The sequence below is a fragment of the Centruroides sculpturatus genome, unplaced genomic scaffold (genome assembly GCF_000671375.1).
Source record: "Centruroides sculpturatus isolate CEXI.00-Female unplaced genomic scaffold, Cexi_2.0 scaffold463, whole genome shotgun sequence".
Taxonomy (NCBI): Eukaryota; Metazoa; Arthropoda; class Arachnida; order Scorpiones; family Buthidae; genus Centruroides; species Centruroides sculpturatus.
The window spans coordinates 99256-117905 of NW_019384841.1; the positions used below are offsets into that span (position 1 = coordinate 99256).

Genomic DNA, 18650 nt, shown 5'->3' on the forward strand with positions numbered 1-18650 from the left:
GGCCGCGATTTCTGATATTATTTTTCTGCGAAAACTTCGTTGACCTTTGGAGACATCATTAATATAAATAATTTTTATGGCCGTTAAATAAGAAATGTTTCTTTCACAAGAAATGTATAAAATTACAGTACTAAACAGACGATAGGTCGCCTAACTCGCCGTAGCGTGACGCTAGACGGCGAAAAATATATATTTAATTATAATAAAGTTACAATAAATTAAGTTAATATATAATTATATATACAGTACCTAATTTATATATAATTAATATATAATTATATGTACAGTACCTAATTTATATATAATTTATATAATACTGTCCAGACGATAGAAATCTCTCCGTAGCGTGGCGCTACAGACGGCGGGTAAGTAGTTCGGCTGCCCGATGACGTTTTACGTATTATAGGAGTTATTTTTACCGTTGTTTACGGATAATGCCACAATTTTTATAGGAATCATAACTATAGGAAACGGTTTTATAGGGGGATCTACTATATTTTAATATATTTTTTAAAAGAAACAAAATCACTGAGTTACGTGCGTTTAACAACGGGTTCGGAAATCTTTGAAAATGTTAACAACGGGTTCGGCCGAACCTGTGCGAACCCGCTGAATATCACCACTGGCTACAAGTATATATAATATACTTGTGGCCCAAAACTCCATGACATCTTCCAATGTGGCCCAGAGAAATAAAAAGGTTGGACACCCCTGATGTATCAGCATCTCTATGATTGATACAAAAGTGTTTTCTATTAGCTTTAAAGATTTCTAATAATGCCAAGAACCTGACTGAGTTAAGGCTCCTGGCAGGCCTAATGATCTTAGTCTCATTTCTACTTTGCTCAAATTGTAACTCTTCAGTATGTCTGGATTGAATCATGGTTTGTTCAGATATAATGTTACAATTATTCATTATGATTTTTAAAAATCATATAAGTCTTGTAAAAGTCTTTCACTTGTAAAAGTCTTTATTTCTTTTACAAGTGCATTTTGCAAAGAAAGAAGAATGATTAATAACATTTATGAAAATATTTTGAGATTTTATTTAGTATGAGTATGTTTCAAAATTCTAATGACTGTGACATTGAAATAATTGGAAAATCATATTCTGATCAAAACAAATACTTAATAGTTCTGGCTGGTACTCTGATAATAAGAATGATTTTAAAAACAGAAACTTACCATATAGATTATTAGTGACTTGAACTGCTTAAAATTTATTTTAATTATAACTAAAAGTTATATCTGCATGCCATTTTCAAGTATATTATAACATATCAATAATGATGACCTGATTGTTGAGGCTGTAAAGAAGTCAGCCTAATACTCTAAGAGACTCAATTTAAAGTCTGGGTTGGGAACTTCAAGAGAATTTTCAGGAATCCTTGGTTAGATCCTGTCCCTCACCACCAACTGTATTCATTATGAGCTTGCCAAATTTATGATGGTTTTGGAAAAAGACTTTTTCATAATTAAAATAACTAATAGGTTACTTTCAGTTATACCAATAAAAAATTATAAAATATTTTTGTATATAATTCAGTTATTCATTGAGAAATTAAATCTATTCAAAGAGTTGGATGCCAGTGATAGATGGCTATATTTAATATTTTTTAATAAATTAAAAAATAATAATAATAATCCTGTTATTTTTCTGGTAAGCTATAACAAATGAAACTGAGTGATTATTTTTTACTTTATATGAGCTACTTAATAAATTAAAATAACTCTTTTTTTGTATGTTTTCTTTGTAAATTTGTTTTGACATATTAAGTTGCAATATTTTGTTTAAAATGGATTAATAATATCCTAGTTTTCCTCGTATAAAGATTTTACTAAATTAATGAATATAATCATTGTTGTTGGATTGTGTCTTACTTAGTTGATACTGGTGCCTAGTGCTATGCTAGACTAAGGTCGAGATGTAGCTGTGTTTATGTGTTTGTTTATTATTTTTTTTGTATGTTTCTATTTTTTGAATCTATAATTACATCAATAAATGTTTACTTTTTTATATTATTTTACGTATATGTATTTATATAAAATATTTCTGCATTTCTATTGCAGCCTCTTTTACCATCTGTTCTAAATGAAGATGATATGCAGCAGATTGTACAGATTGTGTTGAAATCATACTTAAAAAGTAATACAAATATTCATATTTTCTGTAATACAATTCTAGTTTCAGATGTATTTCTTCAAGACTGTTTCAAAATATTTGAACCTATTATGATAAAAAAATCTGAAGAGGTAATTATTTATTTTTATAGTATATTTAAAATGTGTAGATTTCTATAAATTAAAAAAAATTAATTATATTAATATATACAGTTGTTTTCTCAATATTATCAAATTTTCTTATTTTTACTAATATCAATAATTGCACATTTAATATTTGTTGATACAAAATTCACTTATTTAAATCATGATTAAGATATTTAAACTCAGACATCGTTTTTAACTTACAGTTGTCCATTTAAAAAACTTTAAGCATTTATAAATTACACAAATCAAATAGTAAATCATACATTCAGTATTTATTTTAATTTTTTTTTAATTAATACTACAGGTTTATGAAATTTCATTTATCTTAATTATTTTATGATAATCAGATTAAAAGACAAAAATCAAATAAATTTTGAAATAAATTATAGAAATATTTTTATTCATATAAATGTTAATGGAATATCATAAACATTGTGTCATTGATTTCATATTTTTCTCAATAACATTTAAATGTTTTGGGAGAAATATTAGTATTTAAGTTGCCTTTTAAAACATAACTCCTGCATATTTGGAAATTGCTTTAATTTACTTAAATATTAAAAATTTAGAGACTAATATATGCTTGAATATTATATAATATTTAATATACATTTTACTCTAACTTTTTATCTGCTATAAAAAAATTATATCATTCTTAAAATGTCTATTTTGATCATTTTTATGAATTGGTAATCTTAATAATACAAAATAATAGTGACTTGAAAATATAAAACTTGTTTGTACAAACGTTTGTTTAAAAAGTTAACAAAAAATATTCTGATTAATATAATCACAATTATTATATTTATATTATATTTGTTGGCACTTGTAAAATGGCTGTTGGTCATTATTTCTAATACTAATAAATAAATAATATAAATATATTAATATAGTAAACCATTGATTTAACAGATTTTGGATAAAATTTGTCTTGTAGAAAAAATTTAAAATGTCTTTTGTTTGCAAATGGAGCATGCTAAAAGATTGAAACAATGAGTCAGAGTATAAATTACTCAATGTACTTATACATCATAATAATGTTTAAACACATTTTGCACATTTTAAGTTTGTTACTAATATATTATTTTTAAATGTTTTAATTAATGGACTTTCAGCAATACTAGATATGCCTTTCTCAAATAGCCTCTTAAATTGTAGGTTTATTGTAATATTTTGAATGAGTCAATCTGTCCATTTTCATCTCAGTTCAAAGCAACTGTTGACAAATTATTAACACCCTTTTTTTTAAGATTTTTTTAGGAATCAATATATTAACTTTCTGACTATATCTTCAAAAAAATAAGTTTATATACTTTTTCTTGCATATTATTTTGATTTAATTTTTTTCTTTATTTTTTGGCTGTTAGTATTTATTTACAGATTTTTTTTTCTTTATATATTCTTTTTAGCATAATTGTTGATTTTGAGATTACTTTTTATAACTTAATCAAAAAAAGAAAGCTTAGTCAAATTGGATACTTTGTTGTTAATATGAAATTATTGACAAACTAAAATTTTTATAGATATTTTATAATTTAAATTTAAATGAAATAAAATTAATATTGTAATTTGTATCTTTTTTACCTAGTTTTTGAGTGGTTGAATTTTGTCTCTCTGGTTTAGGATTTGAAAATATTAAAAATATAAAATTTTAGAACTAGAAACATCATAGAATAGTGTTAAATATTTAATTACTAAACGTAACTGCTTTCTAAAATTATTTTTAAGAAACAATTTTCTAGTTTTCTTAGGAATTAAATAGTCTTAACAATTGAAATTTGTTAATTTTTGTTTAATATAAAATCTAAAGAAATATTTTGAATATAACAATTATAATAAACTTGTTTATTATATCAGGATATACATAAAGGCGTTTATCATTTCTTGAATCCTCAATCAACTAAGGTTTTATCAAAGGGTGATAAAGCAGATGAATCAAGTGGCAAAAATAAACAAGAAAAGAAAGATGAAAGAAGGAAAAAGGGTACAAATAATTATTATATTATACTGATTTTTACATGCTTAAATATTTTGGTATTATATAGTGAAAGATTAGATGTCAATGATAAATTATTCAACTGTAATGTGATATGTTGAATAATTACTTACAACTAATTATTATTTACAATAATATTACTCTAACCTTTTTAATAAAGAAAATTGAGAAGTTGTATATATGAAAATGTTTTTACATATTAAAATTCTTCATTTTTTTTATATCATTTGTAAAAGATATTTTATACATATTGTAAAAATAGCCTTATTAAAAATTCATTAAATGATATAAAATAATACTGATGCATGATATTAATTTGTTTATCTATCCTAAAATAGCTTAATACAAATATTATATTTAACATTAATAATTAATAAATTTAAATTTCATTATACAGAAATAGACATCTGTTTTAAATTACATTTTAGGTGGAAAATCTAGAGGTTTACAAGGACGAGAGACTAAAATGAGAGCTACTAAAAAGAAATATCTTGCAAATAAAGGGGGCAGTGATAGTGATTCTGAAACAGAATTGGGAACATCTTTTGAAAAATCTGGTGGAAAGCAACAAGATATTGAATTTCTAACACTAAATGAAATAGAAAAAGAATTATCAAAATTAATAACATTACAAGATTGTCCAGAAGAATTAATTAATGAATTAGCAAAACATTTATTTAAGTTAGNATTTTGGATAAAATTTGTCTTGTAGAAAAAATTTAAAATGTCTTTTGTTTGCAAATGGAGCATGCTAAAAGATTGAAACAATGAGTCAGAGTATAAATTACTCAATGTACTTATACATCATAATAATGTTTAAACACATTTTGCACATTTTAAGTTTGTTACTAATATATTATTTTTAAATGTTTTAATTAATGGACTTTCAGCAATACTAGATATGCCTTTCTCAAATAGCCTCTTAAATTGTAGGTTTATTGTAATATTTTGAATGAGTCAATCTGTCCATTTTCATCTCAGTTCAAAGCAACTGTTGACAAATTATTAACACCCTTTTTTTTAAGATTTTTTTAGGAATCAATATATTAACTTTCTGACTATATCTTCAAAAAAATAAGTTAATTTTCTATGGTTTCCATNATAATTGTTGATTTTGAGATTACTTTTTATAACTTAATCAAAAAAAGAAAGCTTAGTCAAATTGGATACTTTGTTGTTAATATGAAATTATTGACAAACTAAAATTTTTATAGATATTTTATAATTTAAATTTAAATGAAATAAAATTAATATTGTAATTTGTATCTTTTTTACCTAGTTTTTGAGTGGTTGAATTTTGTCTCTCTGGTTTAGGATTTGAAAATATTAAAAATATAAAATTTTAGAACTAGAAACATCATAGAATAGTGTTAAATATTTAATTACTAAACGTAACTGCTTTCTAAAATTATTTTTAAGAAACAATTTTCTAGTTTTCTTAGGAATTAAATAGTCTTAACAATTGAAATTTGTTAATTTTTGTTTAATATAAAATCTAAAGAAATATTTTGAATATAACAATTATAATAAACTTGTTTATTATATCAGGATATACATAAAGGCGTTTATCATTTCTTGAATCCTCAATCAACTAAGGTTTTATCAAAGGGTGATAAAGCAGATGAATCAAGTGGCAAAAATAAACAAGAAAAGAAAGATGAAAGAAGGAAAAAGGGTACAAATAATTATTATATTATACTGATTTTTACATGCTTAAATATTTTGGTATTATATAGTGAAAGATTAGATGTCAATGATAAATTATTCAACTGTAATGTGATATGTTGAATAATTACTTACAACTAATTATTATTTACAATAATATTACTCTAACCTTTTTAATAAAGAAAATTGAGAAGTTGTATATATGAAAATGTTTTTACATATTAAAATTCTTCATTTTTTTTATATCATTTGTAAAAGATATTTTATACATATTGTAAAAATAGCCTTATTAAAAATTCATTAAATGATATAAAATAATACTGATGCATGATATTAATTTGTTTATCTATCCTAAAATAGCTTAATACAAATATTATATTTAACATTAATAATTAATAAATTTAAATTTCATTATACAGAAATAGACATCTGTTTTAAATTACATTTTAGGTGGAAAATCTAGAGGTTTACAAGGACGAGAGACTAAAATGAGAGCTACTAAAAAGAAATATCTTGCAAATAAAGGGGGCAGTGATAGTGATTCTGAAACAGAATTGGGAACATCTTTTGAAAAATCTGGTGGAAAGCAACAAGATATTGAATTTCTAACACTAAATGAAATAGAAAAAGAATTATCAAAATTAATAACATTACAAGATTGTCCAGAAGAATTAATTAATGAATTAGCAAAACATTTATTTAAGTTAGTATCAATATAATTTTTTTTATTATATTCATGATATTAAATAATGAATTGTATTAATTTTTATTATAAATATTAAAATAAAATATATTCTTTAAAAGATTGATAAAATTTCTCAAGTTTAAAAATTGTTTTTAGTATGAGTAATTTAGACAAAATAATCATAATATTATATAAACTAAGTTTAAATGAAAACTTTCATTGCAGACCTCTAACAAAAAAATATCAAGAAATTGCAAAATCTGTTTTCTTGGCTTCAGCAACATCATCTAGTGCAACTAGAAGGAAAACTCATGCTGAAGTTCAAGAAAAACTAAATACATTATATTGTCAAGTACATATGTTTGAGAAGGGTCTTAAAATTTTCTCTGGTAATTACTGGTATTATATTTCAAAATTTATTTCTTTTGTTTAGTATTTTATAATTGCTTAAACTTCTTTCAGATGATGTTCAGTTGCAGTTAATCAAGTATTTGTTGAAATCATTATGCTCAGATATGACTAACATAATTGTAAATTATTTGTGTGCTGAACTTGGAATTAATAGTGAGGATGAAACTACTACTGCAATTACACCAGAGGTATAATTTTAAATATAAGATATCCTAATATCAATTTAAAACTGCTTGTGTTAAGAATATCTTAAAGTGGTTTTAAACTGGTATTTAAAACATGTAGTTAAATATATATTCTTACATATTTAATTTTGTGAGTATTTTGTGACCATTTGAAGTGAATTCAATGTGGTAGCTGGATGGCTGCTATATTGAATTCATCTCAAAATGTTTAAATGTGAATGGGGTCATGCAATACATAAAATGAGGCTAGAATTTTGAGAGAAATGCAATGGTGCGCGTGTTCTCAACCTAACTTTAATCTGTGAAAAGTTATAAAGAAATGAACTAGCCAATTTCTCATTGACCAGATATAAATAAATAATGTTGGGACGCCTCTAACACAAGAGTTATTATTTGAACTATCCTGAGAATTCACATAACATTTTAAATGATTTTTATCAACAACATCCCCATAATGACCCTGTGTTTCATATGGCAGTTGCACAATTGCTGCAAAAGTTCCAATCTGATACTAAGTCAGTGGCATATCCAGGATTTTGAAAATATGGGTGCTGCTCAACACACATTTGGGGGGAACCAAGGCATGTGCTTCCTGTTATTTTTTGGTGAATGTTGCCCAGTTACCTTAGAATTACTTTAATTACTTACCTAATTGCACATTACCAAGTGCAGGTAATGTGGTATTTAAATAGTTTATTTTTGAATATGATATGTGTTGTTATATTTATTTTTATTTTAAAGTAGTAATTGCTTTGGTACCAAGGGAGTGCTGCAGCACCATAAGGCATTCTCTAGATACACCCCTGATTTAATTTGTAATAGTGAAACTGTTGGACTGGTATCAGAATAAGTTTTGACAAAGTATTGTAAATTTTATTGTGAGATACTTCGTGTGATCTTATCAAGTGTAAAAACTATTTAAATAATTTTTGTAATCTTTATAGACACTCACTTGTTTTTAATTTTAACTTACTGTATGATGCAAGTTATATATAAATGTAAGGACGTATGGCTTTGTCACCACTGCCCAATACCTAATTTGTCAGGCAACTGAACCCAGGAAGGTCTGCAGGTATAAATTTCGTTTGTGGGTGCCTATGGATTTAGACTCGAAACACCTTTACAAATTTTTTCATTTAGTATTACAAAAGAATAATTGCTTACATTGTTAAGTTAATTCTTCAGTTCCTGCCAATTGTCCCAGAAAAATGGTTTTTGTCTTGAGATCAACAGTTTATAAGATCACTGCGAGGTTCAGTTAGTGCCAGGCTCAGGTTGATGTGGCTGATGAGGTGGATGAAAGGGTTCTTGAAATATCAAACATTTCATCGCACAGTGGGTTTTTTTTTTTTTCCTTAGAGTCCCTCAGTGGTAAGGTCAGACTGGAGTTGATAGACTGATGTTAGCGAATAGAAATATACCAACATTACACAGTTCAGATATAAGAGTGGATTTTTGAGATGAAAGATTGGAGAAGTGTGGTTTCTTGAAGAACAGTTGGAGAAGTGCGTTATGACCTTGAGATGTGGGTTTATATAAATTTTAACCGCAGACCAAGACCAAACAATCTAATTGGTCTCTAATTTTGTTCTTTCCTCCCTGATTTGTTATCTTTTTGTCTCCAGGTAGAACGAAACCCAATTGTGATGCAGGAAAGATTGAATCGCGAGGTTAACCTGACATTTCATTTCAATCTTGGGCAATGGGATGTTTAAACAATCCTTGGAACTTTTGCTTGTATTTCCATAAGTTTTGTTTTCTCTCCTGTCAAAAATTTCTGTCACAATCTCAATAAACATTGACATTTCACAATAATTATTTATTGATTTTCTTTTTGAAACCGTGTCTGTTCTGTTTTATATTTGTGGCGTAATAAACACTAGTATTGTGTTTTATTCTAAAGACACATGGCAACTTGATAAAGGAACTTGATGGAAAATTTGCCATGTGTCTTTAGAATAAAACACAATACTAGTGTTTATTACGCCACAAAAATTATTTATTGATTAAAATAATATAGAGCACTTTGAGTTTGCTGTAATTTCATCTTATTTATAAGCATTCGGGGGCGCTACTCGACATCGTCGGTGTTGGTGAGTTTTATGCCTGACCTTGTGTGAACTGTAGTTGTGGTGTTTATTAATTTTAATTGTAACCGAACGTTTTTGGATGTTAATGTATTTCACGTCGTTGTATTTGTTGTTATTACTGCTAATTATGGCCGGAATAGAAACTAACCCCGGTCCGTTACAACATTCTCCTCCTGGCTCAAGTCAAATAGCTATGCAAAAGAAGGGGCGCGGTCGTCCTAAAAAGGCAATAGTACCCTGTTCTGATAATACAAGTCATGTAATGGAAAAGATTAACGACGATGACATTATAGACGAAAACATAAGAGAAAACATTGGGACAACAAGAAAATCTAGAATTAGTGATTATTTTGAATCGTCAGATCAGTTCGCTCAGGGTGGCGCAGTTGAACCGGAATATTCGCTAAAATCAATCTATGAGCTAATACAGAGTAAATTTGAACTACTAAACCAGGAAATTAGTGCGATTAAACAGGAAATAAGTCGAATACAGTTAGATAATATTCAAATTAAAGAAGACATGAAAGCCATTAATCAGAAAATTCTTATAGGAGAAGAGAAAATGAAAACAGTCTTACATTTGAAAGGTATGTTTGAATTCCAATTGGACAGTATTACTAATAAAAACAACAATACGAATTTGATAGTGATTAATTTTCCTTTTAAATCAAATGACAAGTTGAAAGAGTTCATTGAGTTTATTGAGGTTGAGCTTAATTTAAAAAACATTTTAATTGATCATTTAATTCCACTGGGGAAAAGTAACTCTATTAATAATATAATAAAAATAGAACTGGCATCAGTTAACGATAGAAATCTTATTCTCAAGGAATTTTGGCGGAATAAATCCAAATTTGCTAATGAAACTGCTAACATTATTATGAAGTCGGATTTATGTTATAGATCCAGAATTAGAAGAAAAAATTTGATTAAGAAAATCAAGACAGAATTTGTAGCTGAAACCAAATTAATTGTTAGGGGTGATTACTTTATTAAAAATAATCTCAAATACTCTTTGGATATGGACACTAACGAAATTATTCCAATCGACCATTTTTTATATCAAGCAGACTAGATTCTATGCACAAAACAACCGATAGGTGTATTAAACAGTATAACACTGGTGATAACATTTGGTTAACATTCAAAAAAGATAATGATGATGCCGATGATTACAACCTTGATAGTAACAATCACAGTGAAGATATAAAATAAATGAAATATATTAAAACTTTAATTATATTTAGGAATTGTTAAGGTTTAAAAACTAAGTTACATGCGCTCAAAGCAAAATCATTTATAAATTTAAATGTGATAGTCGGATTTACTGAGACTTGGTTAAGGAACTTAATTCAATGGAAAAAGAGTATTTTGAAGCTGATAATTATATAGTATTTAGTGAAGCCCATAAAGTAAGTAAATACGGCCGTCCTTCTGGTGGAATTTTACTTTTGGTAAAAAAGTTTTTTGGATCAATCATTTACCTACACACTACGTTGAATTATATAGTGGCAATAATTAAATTAAACGAGAAAAAAAAAAAAATTAAATTCTGAGATTAATGAATATCACTTAGGAATTATAGTCACATATCTTGCACCTTCTAATGATAAAAAGATGACAGATGGACTTGTTTAACTCAGAATTGGATTGCTCAATTGTCTCACATATTTAATGACTATGGATTTTCCATCAATTTAGTTTTTGATTATTTCACAAATAATAATCATTATATTAATCAATTAATGCTTAGAGTTTTAGAATGTTCCATTACTCAGGATATTGAAGTGATAAATATTAAGAGAAGTGATAAATAAGATCAAGAATCAAAGATCACTGAAGATCAAAATAAAAGCCAAAGTTTAGGTAATCATATGTACAATAAATTCAATCTAGCCACCACTAATGAAATTTACAATTGCTATAATGGTGTAAGAAGACTCTTAAATGTAAAATCTTAAAATACTACATGTTATTCTAAAGCGAAGATATGTTTAATTTTTGTTATTGAATGTTTATTTTCCATCTTTCTTCATCGTCATGTACCCCCTTGTAACAGGCGACTGCCTATTATGTTCAATAAACTAAACTAAACTAAACTAAACTACAAGCATTCAAGTCAAAGTTCATCTTCCTGGTTTGACACATGAACTCAGGTTGTCAGACACATCTAGTTTTTTTTTCTTCGTGTAGTGTTTATCTAACGAAATTCCTTTTAGAAGTGGAAAGCTTCTAAATAAAATTTTAGTGAGGAATTTGGACCTCATTCAGAACCTCACATAAAATTTTAAACTTCACATTAGAAGATAGTTGCAACAATACAACCAACATTAGCTGGTTGTTTTGTTGCAAAAGAAGACTATAAATTAAAATTGTGAAAATAATAGACTTTCACAATGGCAGTTTTGAATTAGTTCTTTGATTTTAAGCTATTCAATTGGCTATTTGAGTGGTTCATATTAAATAAATAAATAAATAAATCTGTAATTTTATCTAATGGATTAGATCTAATTTATTTTCTCTTTACATTCTTTTATTTAATATAATTATGTGAATGAAAAGTTTATGAAAATTTCTCAATAGCTAATAAGTAAATATAATTATTTTTATAATTAAAAATTACATATGCTCACTATTAGAGATAAAAATTTAATTATTAATAGGATTTTCTAATTAAAATTCTTAGCTAAGATCTTTACAACAGAAATCTATTTCAAAAACATTATATTAATGTTATTTTATAATTATTAACTTGTTTAAGTTCAATTGGCTTATTAATTGCTTTTAATTTTTTAATTTTGCTCACTGATTTTTACAATAAATTTTATTTTAAAATATTTCTATTAAATTAAACAGTTTTTTTAATACATTCAAGATATATACAATAACAACTTTACAGTTTTTGAATTCTAAAATATCTATTAAGTTTGGAAGAATAAGAAGTATTATGAATATTTAAATATATTAATTTAGCTCTACATTGTCTTCCATTGTATTTAATTTGATTTAGTGAAAGTAATTGGTTTTATTTAAATTGAATATAAATAAAATAGAAAACATTATACTGATACTTAAAAAGTCTTTTTGTTTTTTTTTTTAATTTTTAAAGGCAAGACTGAAAATAATAGGAAAACTTCCAGTTGAATCAAAGGATGCAATAATGAAACTTCATAACAGTTTAAACAATAAAGTGAGTTTTTATAATGTTGAATTTTCTAATGGTAGCTGTATTACGTATTATATAGGTAAATGTCTCTTCAATCCGAACAAAATTTCGGTAGACTTTCTCACAGCTCTACAGGTTAAAAATCTCCTTTATTGTTTTTCACAGATGCATTTCGAGCAAGTTTAATTTTCCTGCCCCTCTTCAGTGCTTAAGATTTCCCACATGTTTCTTCATCTCTTTTACAGTACTTGTACTATCAATTTACAATGTTTTCAAATTTATAATTCTCAATTTTTTCTTAAGGGCGTTTTACATCGAAATCCGTACTATTATGATACACAAATGTTTTTCTTTAAAAGTGTCACAACAATAACAGAGTAGTATACGTTGTATAAACTTTAAAAAAGGTTCAACATACAATAAAATTTTCACGACAATGTATAATCTTAGAAATATAAATTAGAGTTTATATTTCTAAGATTATACATTGTCGTGAAAATTTTATTGTATGTTGAACCTTTTTTAAAGTTTATACAACGTATACTACTCTGTTATTGTTGTGACACTTTTAAAGAAAAACATTTGTGTATCATAATAGTACGGATTTCGATGTAAAACGCCCTTAAGAAAAAATTGAGAATTATAAATTTGAAAACATTGTAAATTGATAGTACAAGTACTGTAAAAGAGATGAAGAAACATGTGGGAAATCTTAAGCACTGAAGAGGGGCAGGAAAATTAAACTTGCTCGAAATGCATCTGTGAAAAACAATAAAGGAGATTTTTAACCTGTAGAGCTGTGAGAAAGTCTACCGAAATTTTGTTCGGATTGAAGAGACATTTACCTATATAATTTTTTATAAGTTATTTTTTACATAAAATAAATTATTATATTGAACTTTAATTTATAAATGCAAAGTTGTTTAAATTTAAAAATGTAATTTTATATATATTTTACAAGATAAGTAACATATTTGTATTTGTATTATAAGATTATGCTATATTGATCATTTTACATTAAATAGAAATTAATAATTTATTAATTATATTGAGAGTTGCATTAAATCAAAATATTTTATTGCAAACTAATATATTCTTAAAAAAACTGTAGGATAATCTATAAACAAATGATTTTTTAAGAGAGTTTTAGGAAATTTTATTGTTTTAAATAAATAAATTGTTTTAATTCTAGGAAATTATTAGACACATACAAAAAACTTTATTTACAACTAATCATACATAGATTTTGAACACAAGAAACAAGTCTTCTTCCTTCTTCTTCCTGATTTTGGATGCTTGAAAAAGACTAATGGCCACAGTGTCATAAATAAATTAAATTAGAATAATCCAGCAACAAGTTCCATAACTTAACTTAGTACAGAACAGAACAGATGTTTAGTACAGCAATACTAATTTTTTTAATTTACGTTAGTTTAATTTAATTTAATTTAATTTAATTTACTAGCAATACTATTTTTTCTTCAGTACTGCTTTGTGAAGTTGTGATCTCATTCTATTGCTGGACTGACAAAAGTTTGGGTCCACTACTGCTCACCCTTTCTCAGCAGTTTCCCACAAATATATGGGATACTGTCTGGTAACTATGACCAATCAGTATCCCCATTGCCTAGTTTTCTCTTGGGTTTGCTTTAGTTCAGAGTTTCTTTGAACTTGATGCAATGGGGAGTCTCACCACTTGGACAAACTGGACCTACTTAACTAATGAAAAATGGTTAAGTAAATCAAAAATAATTTTTATAATTTTCTTTAAAAATAAAAAGACGTAGTTGTTTCCAAAAACTTGGGTGATCGTCATTTATTTCTTTTAAATGTTCCATAGTAAAAACTTCAGGAAATGACTACGTCTTTTTATTTTTAAAGAAAATTTTATCGTCCAGCGAAATTTTAAAATTAAAAAAATTTTTATAATTCTTTAAAATTGTCTAATTTTAAATTATTGAATAATAGAGTTATATAAACAATTATATTAAAAGTAATTTATTATTTTTATTTATTTAGACATTAGATGATTTCTATAAAGAAATAGAAGCAGTAACCAGTTCTGATTTTTGTGATATGATCTTGAAGAAGATTGATAAGAAGAGAGAAAGGTAATACATCTTTAATGTATATATATGTTATGCTAAGAAAATATTTGTTTTCAAAATTTTTTCTAGATTTCTTGATGGATTTAAATAAATTAGGATGTATAGGGATGGATCTGCAAATATGCAAATAAGTTTTCTGTTTTCAGATTCAATGATGTATTCTGGAGATATTGGTTGCCAAATTTTCTGAAATTTTCCTATCGTTTTGTATAGGGAGTTGAAAAGAAACTTTTTCTATCATTGAGATTTTGTAACACTTCAATGTCAGATTCACTGCGAGCTTAGTCAATAGGACTTGACTAGAAAAAGTTGGGTTATATTGGATTTACCACATTAATTGTGGTTTACAAATAAATTTTATAGTTGATGTTGGGAGCATGAATACATTTCATGCAGTCCAAACTATATGTAACTTTTAATAGATGTTAAGTTTTTCTGATTGACATGTTATTCCATGGGTACTGCAGTGTCTGCTAGTATATTAAAATATTATTTTTGTATTATAAAATTTATTTATGATAATTTTTAAGTGATTTAGTTAAAATAAATACTTTTCTCTATAATTTAAATCTGAATTGTAAATTTTTTGTAATGTATAGTACAGTTTACAGAATTGTAAATTTGACTCAAATTTATTTTACATTAATTTGTGTAGTAGAGGTTAATTTCTGCAATACAGATTAATGTAAAATAAAGATCTGTATTGTTGTGTGTTACTGTATGATATGTTCTCTCAAGCAACTTTACGCTCACTCTTATGAATTAAAATGAGAACAAGAAGCAATCAAGTACAAATAATAAATTTTAATTCTTGTTTGACAAATGTCAAAATTTTAATTTACTGTTAAATTCAAACTGAATTAACTTATTCAATTACTATTATAATAATCAATAAGGAAAATCCCTTTGATAGATTATATAAAAAATAAAAAATTTAAATTATAATATGATTTACTTCATTATTATTAATATAATAATTAATTAGATATACTAATATAGTTTCTATTAGAATGTAAATCTTTATTGATTTACATTTATGATAAAATATTGTTTTCAATAAAATAATTTTATTTTCTAACTAATTATGTGAAATAAAGCAACATATTGTTAATATTAAATATTAATGTTAATATATTTTGCAGACAAGCAATATCTGAATATAGACATACACTTCTTGCACAACTCTCTGAGACAACCGATTCCGCTCTTTGTCTGCACTTGGCCGTTCTTTTACTTATTTTGATTCAAATGCAACAAATGATTCACGCTTCAGGGAAATTTGTTCCACAAATGATAACTTTTTTGCAAAGACAAGTTCCCGCCGAGATATATCAACTACTTCACGAGTTTCAAGGTAATTTTTAAAACATTATTTTGTAGATTATACATGTTCTGTAAGTAGTGCATAAGGTATAATTAATTTGAATTTGTAATAGTATTATAAACTATTTTTTTGAAATTTTACATAATAAATTAATTAAAATAATTTGATTTTGATTTTTAGATCTGGTAATAAAACAGTTAAATCAACAAGCCGATGCTCAGGCTGAAGAGGCAGCAAAAAAATTGGAAGAGTTAATGCCAAAATTGAAAGATGTGTGTATCAATTATAAAAAGTCACAACCCAATGTTGAGTCTTGAAATTACTACTTTGTATTAAAACAAAAAAGTATTTTTGATGTACAATTAAATAAAATGTTTGTTTACTTGAATACTTGAAAATATTTTTTAATCTTTTTAAAAATAATTTATGAAAGTCTTTAATAGATAGAAAAAGCAAATGTATTTAAAATTTATATCTATTAAAATTTAATTTTTATTAATGTTTATGTGTAGCATCATTTTTACTATCAAAGATAAAAGAATTTTATAATAAAGTGAGAAAATTTCTATACCTAGTACTTATGAATAAGTTTTAAATGTTCAGATTCGTGTATTTTCTATAATGCATAACAGTTCTGATAGAACTGTGAATTGACAAAGCTCAACACTTTTTATATTCTATATATACTTAGAAAATTCTAATTGTTTCTATTCAGAATTGTCTGCATAGACTTGTACAGGTAGAAATTCAACAAAAGTTGAGACAAGCATTCTAAAACAGAAAAGCAAAATGTAATTACAAGCTGTGAATGTTAATCAAAACTCCATCTTAATCAACAGATGGAGGGGAGCAGCCTACCATGCTGGGGACCTGGAATTGAATCCAGACAGGACGATAAACCCCAGGTATTTTTTTGTGGAGTGGTCCGTCCGAACTACCCGTCCTTTCCGTTGTGGGTCCGACTGAACCCACAATGGGTTGCTAAAATAGAGGCCATCTTTGTGCTTATGGGGTGGAAAGAGTTTTAAAAAGTATGTTAAAAGTTATTATATTAAAAGAGTAAAAATTTAAAAAATTAAACTTTAGTTTAATTATTACTATATAAATGAGACACGGGTGAAATGTTGGTGCAAGAGCTGCTGTATGTTACACCATCCTGCATGATGTTTCAGATGCAAGGCATTGTCATTGTTGGGGTAAGATAAAAGCGTAAATAATGTCTTGTTATTGGCGTGCTGTTACAGGATATGCTATAGGACCACAAGGAATAGCCTCTTCAAAGAGGATTGGTACAAGAATAAATCTGGACATAAATTCACATCAGATGGTCACTTTATTTAATTTAAAATATATGTTCTCCATCTCAAATTAGTAGTGGCTTGCCCCTGTACATCATACTTTTCCTTTAACAACAGAATCGTGCGGGTCGCACATTTCAGGGAAAAATTTTGAATTAAAATAACGTGACTTCCGATTTGTATCGGAAGTTCGTATAAAGTTAATCGGCGCCTCCTGTCCCTAAAATTTCCATATCTATCTCAATTTTCATCTCTCTATTTCCGTTCTCGAGATTAAGGAAAAACGGACGGACGGACGGACGATAGTATGATAATACAAACACACGCAAATATATGCATATAGATAATATATATATATAGACAATATAATTACAAATACGTGAGCCGTTCACAGCCCGGCACACGTATTTGTAAAATCTAAGTGACTCGTACAACATGGAATTCATATAAAACAGAATTATTAACAGTGTTATAGGGGGTTATAGGGGGGGTCGACTGTAATTGTTTACACTAACATTTGTAAAATTTGAAGACAGTAAAGAACTTTTAAAGATGGTGTTTAGTTCTTCACTAACGATTGACTTATCCATCCTTATCCCGTGTAAAGTAGTATCCACAGAGCCCATTAGTTGGACTGTACAGTACATCTGGGTCTTCTTTTGTGTACATAAGACATCTTACGAATGTACACTGAAGTACTGACTGATGCACTGATTTGCGTGAGACAAATATTTTTTTGTTTTTAATTAGCAAAATATATTAAACTATAAATCTTTACACATTTAAGGCTAATTCATCTTATATTTAGAAGCCAGGCGTCCAGGTTCGTAGCTGTTATTTCATGTCCTAGTACCTTCGTCGTTAATACTGTAATATAATAATAATAATAATATAGTAAAACAGCTTACAAAAGTAAGCCATTAATTTTAAATTCGATACGTTCTAGTAATGAAATTCGAAAATTTATTATTATATTTTTATAATTCGCCAAACAAAGTTCATGAATTTAATCACGAGTAGAAAAAATTGATTACGAGTCGTGTCGTTAAAACTGGTAATTTAAATCATTTTAATCCCGCTTAATATAGGTTTTAACTTCACTTTTTATTATTATAAATTAATAAAACACGATAATGTTTTAATAATATAACGAATCAGTATATTAAATTACATTAATCTATCCAGAGTAGTGATTCTCAAAGGGCGGGCCTCAAAAGATGGCTAAGTATGCCGCGAGTATTATGAAAGTAGGCCCTATATGTTAATAATACGATTTGTCACATCCACAGTCAACAAATAGCTGGATTAAGTTCCTAGGGTAATAATTATTATTGTACAGTACATAGCTATTTATACTTTAGATTATATGAAAATACAGTATTTTTTGTACACAAAGTACACCAAAAATTTTACACGTCTTACAGTGCCCAGCGTATCAAAAGAGCTTGAGAATC

General features: G+C 26.6%; 1 protein-coding gene across 1 annotated transcript in view; it reads left to right on the forward strand.

Annotated features, from left to right (window-relative positions):
* The window catches only part of LOC111630302 (E3 UFM1-protein ligase 1-like), a 33859-nt gene extending 17573 nt beyond the window's left edge, over positions 1-16286 (forward strand). Inside the window, exons 9-17 of the mRNA XM_023374388.1 lie at positions 2071-2253; positions 4126-4252; positions 4693-4945; positions 6840-7003; positions 7077-7213; positions 12410-12490; positions 14486-14577; positions 15717-15928; positions 16079-16286. Coding sequence (XP_023230156.1) covers positions 2071-2253; positions 4126-4252; positions 4693-4945; positions 6840-7003; positions 7077-7213; positions 12410-12490; positions 14486-14577; positions 15717-15928; positions 16079-16215 — 1386 coding nt within the window. The 3' untranslated portion in view covers positions 16216-16286. The remainder of the gene's footprint in view (positions 1-2070; positions 2254-4125; positions 4253-4692; positions 4946-6839; positions 7004-7076; positions 7214-12409; positions 12491-14485; positions 14578-15716; positions 15929-16078) is intronic.
* The last annotated feature ends 2364 nt before the right edge of the window (positions 16287-18650 follow it).